Genomic DNA, 13,321 nt, shown 5'->3' with positions numbered 1-13,321 from the left:
ACATATTTGTCCTCAACCCCCTCCCCCCGTTCCCTTCCCAATCCCCCCCCCCACGCAAGCCCCCCTCCCCCTGTTGTCTGTGATCATTGGTTAGGCTCATATGCAAGCACACAAGTCCTTTGGTTGATCTATCTCCCTTCCCCACCCTCCCCTACTTTCCCTCTGAGGTCTGACAGTCTGATCAATGCTGTTCTTGTTCTTCAGTCTATGTTGTTAATCTTTTCCCCTAGATGAGTGAGCTCATGTGATACTAGGAATACACTTATAGGAACTGAAAATGAGACAAGCAATAAAGGTTATGCTGAGAGGCAAATGAATCAGTCTGTAGTGAGTTTCTTTCTGGGCCAACAGTTCTTTTGAGTCCCGGTTTCTATGTCCAACAGTTGTTAATGTGTTCATAACAGCAATGATATTTCAGTTCTGGATGGTGGACAAATGGTAGTATTGCAGGTCTGACCCTCTCTGGTTTGGTCCTGGGCAATCTGCAGTGACGCATATCTGCTGACTGCTAGTATGGCAAGGCATCGTCAGCGTCTTCCATCTCTGGACTGTTTCTCTTCTGACTTCATGGCTGGAGCACTCCTGTCAATTCCTCTCTATTGCAGGAATCCACATGTCTCGGAGTTGTTTTCTGAAAATATACAAACATATTCTCGACCAAAAGTTAATAAAGGAATATTTTCTATGAATTTGATTTGCGATCCTTTTTCATTTTTTTGCCCAAATGATTTTCCTTTGGCTTGTTTTGACACCAAGTATGTTTTACCTGGGTGACTTGCCGTTAGCATTACAAATGAAAGTTAATTTTCTAAAGTAAAAATTTTCTAGATGTAATTTATTTGCAGGATATTTTTCCTTACATGATATTCTTCTACTATCCCCCCTTTTTTGGTTTAAATATTGGGAGGCTTTTGGAAATTTTATGCTGTAATCTTGATAGCTTTTAAATATTACTTTTTTGCACTAAAATGTGACTGCTTTAGGTTCATTATATGTTATGCAATTTTACCATGAGATGAACTACCAATAAAAATTTTAGTTAACACTTTAGTAACAGCTTTTTTGTCCAGTACAATTGATTTTTCTAGAGTATTTGCTTATTTTGATTGGCCAATTTAAATAAGTCTGAAAACTTGACTACTATCTTACTGTCAAATTTAATATTCTAACAACCATCTTGTTTTACCCTGTAATTATTAGTGGAGAGGATTATTTGCCTTCTTGAGTAGGCCCTGAGCATTCCTGGTGCTAGGCTGGATTTAGATATCCTAGACCCCAGTTCCCTGGATCATGGGTGCAAGACATCTCCATCAAGTCTTGTTGCGGTGAGAGGGCATCTGCTGTCGGCCAAGTCTCTGTTGCCTGGGTCCCGATTTGAGCTGGGCATCTGAAGCTGAGCAGCCATGGGGGCAGGAGATCTCCTTCAGCAGGGGTGAGGGTTCAGGCCCCTGAAAACTTGGGGGGGTGAAGGTCTGTGCCCCACCTCTGTTGACCCCCAAGTTCTCTCCTGATGGCCCCTGTGCGACTGTGCCTGTCTTAGGTTGTCCCTTCCCTGAGGAATCTTACCCGTCTCTGGCTAACCAGTTAGTTTTATTTATTTTTATTTTTTTTAAAAATATATATAATAAAAAACCCAAAAGATTCCATCAAAAAACTAATAGACTTAATAAATGAATTCGGCAATGTAGCGGGATACAAAATTAACGCCAAGAAATCTATGGCTCTTCTATACACCAATAATGAACTTACAGAAAGAGAGACTAAAAAAGCAATCCCATTTACCATCGCACCAAAAAAATTAAGATACCTAGGAATAAACTTAACTAAGGAGGTAAAAGACCTATACGCAGAAAACTACAGGACACTGAAAAAAGAGATAGAGGAAGACGTAAACAGATGGAAGAACATACCATGTTCCTGGATTGGTAGAATCAACATCATTAAAATGTCCATACTACCCAAAGCAATCTACAGATTCAATGCACTCCCCATCAAAATACCAACAGCATATTTCACAGACCTAGAAAGAACTCTCCAAAAATTCATCTGGAATAAAAAAAGACCCCGACTAGCCTCAGCAATCCTCAGAAAGAAGAATAAAGTAGGTGGGATCTCAATACCAGATTTCAAGCTGTATTACAAAGCCACTGTTCTCAAAACAGCCTGGTACTGGCACAAGAACAGACATATTGATCAATGGAACAGAATAGAGAACCCAGATATCGACCCAAACCACTATGCTCAATTAATATTTGACAAAGGAGGCATGAACATACAATGGAGTCAAGACAGTCTCTTCAATAAATGGTGTTGGGAAAACTGGACAGATACATGCAAAAAAATGAAACTAGATCACCAACTTACACCATACACAAAAATAAACTCAAAATGGATACAGGACTTAAACATAAGACGGGAAACCATAAAAATACTAGAGGAATCCACAGGCAACAAAATCTCAGACATATGCCACAAGAACTTCTTCACTGACACTGCCCCTAGGGCAATGGAAGCTAAAGAGAAAATTAACAAATGGGACTACATCAAAATAAAAAGCTTTTTTACAGCAAAAGAAACCATCAACAAAACAACAAGAAAGCCCACTGCATGGGAAAACATATTTGCAAATGCTATCACTGATAAAGGTTTAATCTCCAACATCTACAGGCAGCTTATGCAACTCAATAAGAGGAAGATAAATGATCCAATAAAAAAATGGGCAACAGACCTAAACAGAATATTTTCAAAAGAAGACAGAAGAAAGGCCAAGAGACACATGAAAACATGTTCAAAGTCACTTATTATCCGAGAGATGCAAATCAGAACAACAATGAGGTACCATCTCACACCTGTCAGAATGGCTATCATCAACAAATCAACAAACAACAAGTGTTGGCGAGGATGCGGAGAAAAAGGAACCCTCGTGCACTGCTGGTGGGAATGCAGACTGGTGCAGCCACTGTGGAGAACAGTATGGAGCTTCCTCAAAAAACTGAAAATGGAACTCCCATTTGACCCAGTAATCCCACTCCTGGGAATATATCCAAAGAAACTAGAAACACCAATCAGAAAGGATATATGCACCACTATGTTCATAGCAGCACAATTTACAATAGCTAAGATTTGGAAACAGCCTAGGTGCCCATCAGCAGATGACTGGATCGGAAAACTGTGGTACATCTACACAATGGAATACTATGCTGCCATAAAAAAGAAGGAATTCTCATCATTTGCAGCAACCTGGATGGAATTGGAGAACATTATGCTAAGTGAAATAAGCCAGTCAATGAAAGAAAAATACCACATGATCTCACTCATTTAGGGATAGTAAAGAACATTATAAAGTGGTGAACAAAAAGATAGATACAGAGACAGTAAAGCATCAAACAGACTTTCAAAGTACAGGGGGAAAGTTTGGGAAAGGTGGGGGAGTTATGAAATCAAACGAAGGACTTGTATGCATGCATATAAGCATAAACAATGGACGCAAAACTCTGGGGGGGAGGGCATGTGTGGGTGTGGGGTGGGGGGGTAATAGTAAGATATGTACACATATAATACCTCAATAAAAATATTTTAAAAAAAATAAAAAAATAAAAAATAAAAAATATATATATATTTTTTTTAAACTCTTTTTTTTAATATATACTTTATTGATTTTTTACAGAGAGGAAGGGAGAGGAATAGAGAGCTAGAAACATCGATGAGAGAGAAACATCGACCAGCTGCCTCTTGCACACCCCCTATCAGGGATGTGCCCGCAGCCAATGTACATGCCCTTGACCGGAATCGAACCTGGGACCCTTCAGTCCGCAGACCGATGCTCTATCCATTGAGCCAAACCGGTTTCGGCTAAAATATATTTTATTGATTTTTCACAGAGAGGAAGGAAGAGGGATAGAGAGCTAGAAACATCGATGAGAGAGAGACATTGACCAGCTGCCTCCTGCACACCCCCCACCAGGGGATGTGCCCGCAACCAATGTACATGCCCTTGACCGGAATCGAACCTGGGACCTTCCAGTCCGCAGACCGACACTCCATCCACTGAGCCAAACTGGCTTCGGCCTCAGATTAGTTTTAAACATTTACCCCATGACTTGTCATTCTAGACACACTGAACTTCTTGCTCCTCCTTTCACACCTTAGTGCCTTTATACAGCCACATTTACTTTACCTTGTATTCTTTTCCCTCCTTTCCTGGTTTGTGGAAGTCATATCCCTCTGTGCTGCTCAGAAGTTGCCCTCAGCCCACCTCAGCCAGAGATGGTTTACTTCACCTTCCTTTTTATAACATCACATTGTGTATGTCTCAGTTATAGGATTTATACTTATTGTTTATCTATGACAATACTTGTTCCTTACTATACTAGTCTGTTCATCTCAGCTATACTCTGTTGCCTATTAGATTGTGAGTATTTAGTCTTCATTTCCCCAGCACCAAATACAGAGCCTAGCATACACTAGCATGAGGATGCTGCATAAGTCCTCACATCCCACTTAGAGCTGGAGAGAAAAGACAGAGGGCTGGCAGAGAGAGTTTAAAGAAGAAAGTGAAGGGGGGAGAATATGGAAATCATAGGGAGAACAAAGTAAGGGGATAAATGAGAGAAGAGGGACAGCATTCTGTGAAGCATCCTACCTTATAATAGAGAAACATGCAAATTGACCGCATCTCCGCTATGCCCATGATTGGGCCTGCGAGAGGCTGGGGGCGGGACTCCCATTGAGAAGACCAAGATGGCGGCGCCCAATCCTCTTGGTTCCGGGGGTCCCAGGGGCGATTGCCACAGGGGGGGCGTGGTCGGGCCCAGCCAGCTGTGCCCCAGGGGTCCCCGGGGGGCGATCGCCACCCTGGGGGCGCGTGGCCGGGCCCAGCCAGCCACTCCCAGGGGTTCCCGGGGAGATCGCCACCCTGGGGGGAGGGGGCGTGGCAGGACTCGCCCAGCCGCTCCCAGGGTCCCTGGAAACATTGCAGGCATGTGGTTGCTGAGACCCAGACCAGGCCTCTGGTCACAGATTCATAGCTTTGCGGAGACCTAGGGCAGGGATCTGCCTCATCTGCAGAGAGACAGAGGTTCTGCAGTGCCCCCAAGACGTGGGTGGGCCCAGCCAGGGATCAAGGGGCATGGAAGGACTCCTGGCAGAGGGGCAAGGACCCTCACCCCTGAGGCGGGGGTTGAGGAGTGGAGCCACCTCAGTGAAGGGGTGCTGCACTGCAGGGTACTGGACTGACTGACATGATTCAGAGAAGCTCCCAATGCTAATGGGCCTCGCTCAGGCAGCCTTCACACTTCAGAGGCAGTGACTACTGCTCCTGTCTTGACCCAAAAGCAAGCTCGCTACACCCTGCCCCATAGCAGAGCATGCCTAGGCAGTGAGTGGGAAGCCATCTGCTTCGGAGAAGGGGGCCAGTAAAGAATGGGGGAGAGGAAAGAATGTGGAGCATCCGCAATGAAGAGGTGCTTGAGAAAGAGGCTGGGAAGCCTGACTGGAAGGTTTGTTCTGTTTGCTGGGCCGCTGCCCCTTAGGAAGCGCAAAGAGCATGGCTCTGAGGGCTTCCTGTGTGCTGAGTCAAGTTCCACAGCCAACTGGAAGTGGCCCCAGTTTCCTGGTCTGTAAAATGGATGAAGCGTGTCCCAGTGCCTTCACTGAGCTTTGATGGCCAATTGAGATACTATATAAAGAAAATGAGGGAAGAAGTGAGAAAGAAAAGGAAGGACAAGAAACACAAAAGAAAGACTGAAAGGAACCTGTAAACCCATTGTCACTTAAATAGGGAATATAGTCAGTAGTGTTGTAATGATGGTATGATGCCAGGTGGGTACTAGAAATATCGGGGAACACTTTGTAAAGTATATGATTATCTAACCACTATTCTGTAACTAATATAAAACCTGAAACCAATACAAAATAATGTTGAATGTAAAGAAATGAAAATTGGAGTGAAATTTTTATAAATTTCAAAGTTTAAATAAAAGCTGTAAAGGAAGGAAGGGGAGAATAAAAGTGTTTTTCATTTTGCCACTTCATTAAAAAGACAGTTGTCTTTATATGGTGCTTTTATACTTTTCTAAGTCATTATCTCATTTTGATTTCCAAGCAACTTAAAGACAAGATAAGTATTCCCTCCACTATTCAAAGAAAGGAAATCTTGGTGTCTGGTCCTAATGATTCAATCGTCAAGCCCTTATTGTAAAGCAGGGTTAGTAAAATTTTCTGTGCAGGGTCATATCTATACTAATAAAAGCCTTGGGGGTGATCAGGCCAGCAGGAGAGGGTATTTGGGGGCAATCAGGCCTGCAGAGGAGCAGTTAGGGGGCAATCAGGCCAGCAAGGAAGCAGTTAGGGGGCAATCAGGCAGGTAGGTGAGCAGTTAGGAGCCAGCGGTCCCTGATTGTGAGAGGGATGTCCAACTGCAGGATTAGGCCCGATTCCTGTGGACATCCTGCAGTTGGACATCCCCCGAAGGTCCCATATTAGAGAGGGTGCAAGCTGGGCTGAGGGACACCCTCCCCAGTGCATGAATTTCGTGCATCGGGTCTCTAGTAATATATATAAAGAGCTTACCCAAAACAGGCAGGGTTAATTAAAAAAACACACAACCACAACATTTCTTCAGCACCTACTCTGTGTGGATAATACTGTTAGACACTTTAAGGATATAAAGTTAAATTAAACATCTGTCCATATGATTTGGTTGGGAAGATAAGACAAAGACAAAGAAAATAACAACACTGAAAAATATAAATTTCTTAAAGTTCAGTATCATTTTCAACTTAAAGATTTTTAATATGAAGCCCCTCAGAGTTAATAAGATAATGGTTTTTTTTAAAATATTTTTATTGATTTTAGAGAGGAAGGGAGATGGAGAAAGAGATAGAAACATTAATGATGAGAGAGAATCATTGATCAGCTGCCTCTTACACAGCCCCCACTGGGGATCAAGACCACAACACAGGCATGTGCCCAGACTGGGAATAGAGCCATGACCTCTTGGTTTGTAGGTCATCAGTTAACCACTGAGCAACACCAGCCAGGCAAGGAATTGTTTTAAGAAAAATTAGATTTAGAAACTGACTTGCCTAGCTGAGATCTCAGCAAAGCTTAATAGGCTAGACTAGAAACAACTTTCTTAGAAAAGGGACTAATGAAAATTGACCTGAAATTGTGAATTTCATTACTATTTAGAGTATTTCTCATTTCTATGTGTCCCAAGTTGTATATTATGAGCTTTTTTGAAGAAGGCAAGATCATGACTGAAAAAGGAGGAAAGGATTCATGGAGAATCTGAAAGGAGTGAATGGAAAAACAATGAATGTAAAATAGACACAGAAAAGAATTTCATAGAAGGAATAATGAGAATATGTAAGAGACAGTAGAAATAAAAGATATTCCTATTTCGGAAACTAATTTTTAAAACTGTACATATGAATTATTTATTTAAATGATGATGTTTGAATTATGTGTTTAAATGATATATATCTGGTGGAAGTAATGTAAAATGAGGTTTTAATAAGTAGGAGATGCTTTAAAATTTTATGATAGGCACTTAGACAAAGGTAATTGAAGGGATTCTAGAAAAGGTATTAGAAAATCAAAATGATAAAGCTCATTATGTAAATAAGAGATAAGCTGTATTCTTTTTTACTGGTTCCTAAGACAGAGTGTAGTTATGTCCCAAGACATTATGCAGCAGTTCAACTTAATTTTTCTGTTTAATGACAGTGTGATACTGGGATGGCTTAGACATTTAATTTTTAAAATTTAATTTGATTAATCAAACCTTGAGTCACAGACCAGCTCTGAACAGTGAGCTCAACAGGGATTGGCTGAGCACCAAATGAGCTCATCAATTGAGCATTGTGTCCTAGGGTGTTGGGGAGAGTATAAAAGGGGGGGCGCACAAGCCTGCCACATTAGCTCTTCAAGTAGTTTCTGAGCATGTAGGCAGCAGGACATATGATAGGTAAGTAGAGAAGAAAACAAGTACCAGGTACTGCAGTAACTAAGTGTCTGAGTTAATGTGAGTGGTCAGACTGGGTACTGATGTTAGAGAAAGGTATGTGTGTGGGGTGATGAGGGGGTGAGAGGAGATGTAGGAGTAGTGGGAGATGGGAGGTGGGGGAAGAGGGGGTGGGGTTGGGGGTGAGGAGAGGTGGGAAGTGGAGAGGAGGTGCAGTGGTGGGGGAATGGGGATTTGTATTGGGGGTGGAGGGAGGATGATCTCTGAGTTGAGGTTGAGTTTAGCCTTAAGTACTTAAGTAGGGGGCAGAAATTTTGAGTAAGGTTGGAGGGTGGAAAGGGAATAGGGAACGTCTCGTTTATTGGGGAGATAATCATAATGTGTCTATTTAACATTGGAAAAGCAGTAGTAAATAAGTTGATATAATGTTTGCTGGGGGAAGCATAGTTTAAATGCCAAAGAAAAAAAAGTAAAACTAATCTCCAAGTTTATAGGAAGTTAATAAGGAAGGTACAAAGATTCCTACTAAATATTTAATGTAAAACAAATAGCAACAACAGTTAAGGAAATATTCTCCTTGTTTCCCACACTTTCAGTACCAAACATGTTTTTTTTTTTTTTTTTTTTTGTAATTAGAGGGAGAAACTAAGAGATTGAACCAGAAAAAGTACTGAACTCTCTCCATGCCACTCTGGAAACAAAAGGGGTAACTTTTTAGGTGTTTGGGCTACTGGAGTTAAGGCAAAAATAAAACTCAACAAAAAACTCCAAATACAAGGCAAAAAAACCTCCAAATACAAGGCAAAAAATCATTGGAGAAATGATTGAGGTTCTTATATTTCAAGGACTCCAAAGAGCCCTTGTTCGTGGCTAAATGTCTGAGTAGAGCAGTCTTGGGTAGGGTTATTCCCAGCCAAGACAGCTGTTTGTACAATGGCAGCCATGTCTCATTACAGAGCGAGTCCTGTTTCTGATGGAAATAGAAGTTGGCAGGGCTTAGTTCTAAGCAAGGTACTTAGCCTCTCTGAACTTGTTCATCTGTAAATTGCTGCCAGTAGTAGTCTTGACATCACAATAATGGCTTTTATGATATATACATCATGTGACACGTGTTGAGTGCTTAGCAACTGTGGTTGGCACATAGCCAATGGTCAATGTTACAGTCTTCATTAATACTTTAAAAGAATAAATTTATCTTCTGACCTAGAGAATTACTTCTTATATTGCCTTAGATGTGATTAGATTCCTCTTTTATCTGGGTTTGGACTCAAACCCATACCTAAATTTGAACTAAACTGAACTGAGTTTGGTGGCATGGTGGGGCTGGGGGTGTAGCAGGGTGGGAGACAGAGGAGCAAGGTGTTGTGGCCACAAGAATATTAAATTCCACGTCAGCCTCTGGTTTAATTTGGCACTGACTGCTATTCAAACAAAGCAGCGTTGTGAGTGTCAGAGGAAGGGAGAGGAGAAAAATCAACACATTTTTGGAAATAAGATGTGGCTTTTGCTTTGACTATTTTGTTTTTTCTTCAGCCACAAAAATATTTCTTTGCTCTGGGGCTCACAACAAAAATCTCTTCCAGGACACTGTACAAACCTAAATTTCAGAGGAAACTTCCATTTAAGATGACAAGGAATTAGCAGGACTTCCCTTGATACTTGTTTAATAGGAGAACCTCTCAGAGAGTATTATCTAGCCTCAGAAGAAATCTTTATATACACTTAGAGTCCCCCTTACACCTTATTTCCTATAGCTATGGTACATGTGTCACTTGAAAAGTTGATATATGCTATGTTTCCTGGTGAGCTTGCCTCAGTGCTAATAGGATTGTAGATGTATCATTTACCCATTCTCTGCATGTATTTATGTGTTAGGCTTTTGTAATTTTAGGATAAAATTCTAGTGTAAAGCTTGGCAGTACAGTAATTCATTCTCCAATAGTTGCTCTCTTGGGCCTCAGACATCTGGCATGATACTAAAAGGACCTGGTCCTAGGTCAATATTCGAAGCACAGGGAAGCTCTGTGTGACCAAATCAATGGAACTTTCCTGTTTTCTGTTTTTGTGGTGTATGTTTAAAGCAAAGTTTCAAGTAAAAAGGTTTGGGCATTCATCTCTCTCACTTTTTGCCATAGCAATGGACTTTTTGCCATAGCAATACTACTAAGTGCCCATTTATGATGTTAAGCTTGTGTCAGTGATGATGTAATAGGTTGGCTAGGCAACTATGGTCCTCTAGAAATAACACCCACTCACTACCAGGCATCCTCAAACTGCGGCCTGCGGGCCACATGCGGGTGTTTTTGCCATTTTGTTTTTTTACTTCAAAATAAGATATGTGCAGTGTGCATAGGAATTTGTTCATAGTTTTTTTGTTTTTTTTTTTTAACTATAGTCTGGCTCTCCAACGGTCTGAGGGACGGTGAACTGGCCCCCTGTTTAAAAAGTTTGAGGACCCTGAGACTATCAGCCTCTGCCTTCAAAGAGTTTACACTTTAGTTGAGGAACCAGACCTTACTTCATGCTCCGTGTTGTAACAATATAGACCCACCTGTTCACGATACATAACATGGGGGCATGGAGCTACTTACACATATGATTTAAAATGAAAAATAACGCTAGCACAGTACATTTTGGTTTTGCTATTAGCTCTGTGACCTTAAATTTCAGCCTCTTTATGATCAGCTGGTTCTTAATCTGAAAACCCAGGGGTTGGAATATAGAGTGCCTTTTAGTTTTAACATTTAAAAGGGGATCACGTTTACCTGGCATTCTCTGTAGCACCTTCTCGTTTTAAAAGTTTTCCCTAATGGCTGAACTTACGCTTCAGCATTAATTACTTTTAAACACATTCCCCTCAACTTTCCAATTACCTAGAGAGTGAGAAGAGGACAATCTAAAATGTATTATCAATCTGTCATACCTAACTTCGAATTCTTTCAACAAGTGATTATTCCCACAATCCTTTCATTTTTATGCCCTCTCCCCACCACATAAAACAATGCTCAAAAATTGAAAAGCACAAAACAAGTGAGAAACAAAGCAGCCTAATCCATCCACTCAAGTAAATCGCACTTTTCCCTTCAGTTTTTGCCTCAAAACGTGTGACTGTATGTATCGCTTCGCAGCCCGCTTTCTCCCTGGAAATACATTTCTTGTGGGTATTTTGCCATGTAATGAAAATGTTCTTAGGTCACTTTCAACTTTTTATTCCTTTCCTTCTTCTAGGGCACTAAGGGCCGACGAGGCCGAATCTCGGCGCGGGCGCTGCTGATGACAGAAGCATGAAGTTACTAAGGACGGTGAAGAGGCGGGGCGGAGGGGGGGTGGGCACGGAGGAAGATTTTTAGTGAAAAAACGGAAGCCAGGTCCACTGAAAGATCTAAAACTTCCCAACACTAGAACCTTTGTATATAGTTTTCAGTAACCTTCGGCAGGGGGCGCTCGGAAATTGTCGCACTTTCCGGGCAACCTTCAGGACTTCACCCTCTAGAAAATTGAACAGTGTTTCCGGCTCTTCTCAGTTGTGGACGCTCGTAAGTGTTCGGCAGTTTCCGGGGAGACTCGGGGACGCCGCTTCTCGCTTTCTCTGCGCTGATCCGCAGTTCGGCGGGCAGGGTCCTGGGCTAGTCATGGCGTCCCCGTCTCGGAGGCTGCAGACTAAACCAGTCATTACTTGTTTCAAGAGCGTCCTCCTGATCTACACTTTCATATTCTGGGTGAGACACGGAGGCGCCCGGGGACGGGAGGGGACCCTGGGCTTGGGTTGGGGGTGTGACCCTGAGCGGAGGGAGCTCAGATCCGGGATTCCCAGGGGGGCACGCGGTAGACAGATTTGGGCAGAGGTTACTGTTGGGACTCAGGCGCTGGCGACGAGTTCCTGGGGCTTGAGCTCGTGCATCTCGCCCTCGCCTGGGTCGTGGTGCAGGATGGCGGCGGTCGGTAGGCTGAAGCCTGGAACCCAGACGTGCCTAGCATTCGAATTCGATGCGGGGTGGGGTGGGGGGCGGCGAGGAAGGGAGTCTACGCTTCAGGGTATGCAGAGGGTGTCCCCGGACCTTTAGAGAAGCAGGGCTGGGCCGGCCACTCTGAGGGCTTTTGCTTGCATAATAGTCTCTTTCTTTTCACTGCTTCATAAGAGGGGAGTATTTCACAGGTAAGTATGGTAATGGCCCCATTCCCGCCAGTCTGTCCTTGGATTTGCTTTTGTGTACCATCCCTTTGTACTCATCTCTGATGTTGGGGGAAGGGGAAGTTTCTGGAATTCATAAAAATACCCCGCCGCCCCTCCAGGAAGGTTTTATTAAGCAGGAGTAAGACAGTTAAGAAACTTTTGATCCCTAGGGCAAGTATGCCCTGGGTTTGTGTTTACACAAAAAAACAGATGAAGTTTAAGGATTTTATTAAGAGGCCTTCTCTAACTGCCCCCTTGGCTTCACCCTGGCTACCTGGGCTACCTAAATGATCCAGCTGTGAGTTTATAAAGGCCTGTCCTTTTGAGCAGATCCCCTTTTTACCCCCCTTTGGACCCCTCCCCCTCCTTGTCTACCACATCCCAGCCACAGCTCTCTGGCCCGGGACTGCTAAATAATTGTCAGACCTATTGTTTCTTAAATACCTAGTGGTTTGTGGTTTGAATATACTTGTATCACTTTTAAGTCTATTCAAATCAGTGTATAACTTTCTATTCTCTGATTTCCCACATAGATCACTGGTGTTATCCTTCTTGCTGTTGGCATTTGGGGCAAGGTGAGCCTGGAGAATTATTTCTCCCTTTTAAATGAGAAGGCCACCAATGTTCCCTTTGTGCTCATCGGCACTGGCACTGTCATCATTCTTTTGGGCACCTTTGGCTGTTTTGCTACCTGCAGAGCTTCTGCGTGGATGCTAAAACTGGTGAGTCCTTATTTTCCTTAGACGTGATTCTTGGTTTCTGAAAAGTCTTACACGTATGTTCGTAGGCTTTGCTTTTTGGAACTGGCAATGGCCTTTTAAGATTTCTCTTGTTCCTTATGAAAACTTACCAAGTAATAGTTCAGCTGTCAGTTACCACTTTTGTTGTGCTTTCCCTGTCCTTTTCAATAAAAAACACGCTGATTGAACAGACCATTTTTTCCCTTGATTCCCTTTGCAGCTGTGATGTATCTAATTTATGTTGACTTAGACTTTTTTTTTTATCCTGCAGTATGCAATGTTTCTGACTCTCATTTTTTTGGTTGAACTGGTCGCTGCCATTGTTGGATTTGTTTTCAGACATGAGGTAAGCCAGAGTTTGGGAGATAAAAATGGATTCATTTAAGTCACAGAGTTAAAGACAACTTTTACTAGTTTAAAAATCACTTACAGTTGTGTTTT

General features: G+C 42.5%; 1 protein-coding gene across 4 annotated transcripts in view; it reads left to right on the top strand.

Moving 5' to 3' along the window:
• Nucleotides 1–11,303: 11,303 nt before the first annotated feature.
• The window catches only part of TSPAN6 (tetraspanin 6), an 86,108-nt gene continuing 84,090 nt past the window's right edge, over nucleotides 11,304–13,321 (top strand). For 3 of the 4 annotated variants that reach the window (XM_054720100.1, XM_054720161.1, XM_008156539.3), the window contains exons 1-3: nucleotides 11,304–11,685; nucleotides 12,674–12,862; nucleotides 13,152–13,226. In XM_054720100.1, the coding sequence (XP_054576075.1) occupies nucleotides 11,599–11,685; nucleotides 12,674–12,862; nucleotides 13,152–13,226 (351 nt within the window). In that variant the 5' untranslated portion in view covers nucleotides 11,304–11,598. The remainder of the gene's footprint in view (nucleotides 11,686–12,673; nucleotides 12,863–13,151; nucleotides 13,227–13,321) is intronic. The other variant, XM_028132729.2, reaches the window with a different exon arrangement.

This window comes from Eptesicus fuscus, chromosome 1 (assembly GCF_027574615.1).
Source record: "Eptesicus fuscus isolate TK198812 chromosome 1, DD_ASM_mEF_20220401, whole genome shotgun sequence".
In the NCBI taxonomy this organism is placed as follows: Eukaryota; Metazoa; Chordata; class Mammalia; order Chiroptera; family Vespertilionidae; genus Eptesicus; species Eptesicus fuscus.
Note: the sequence above shows the minus strand (reverse complement) of the source record. Positions and strands in the feature narration are given on the sequence as shown.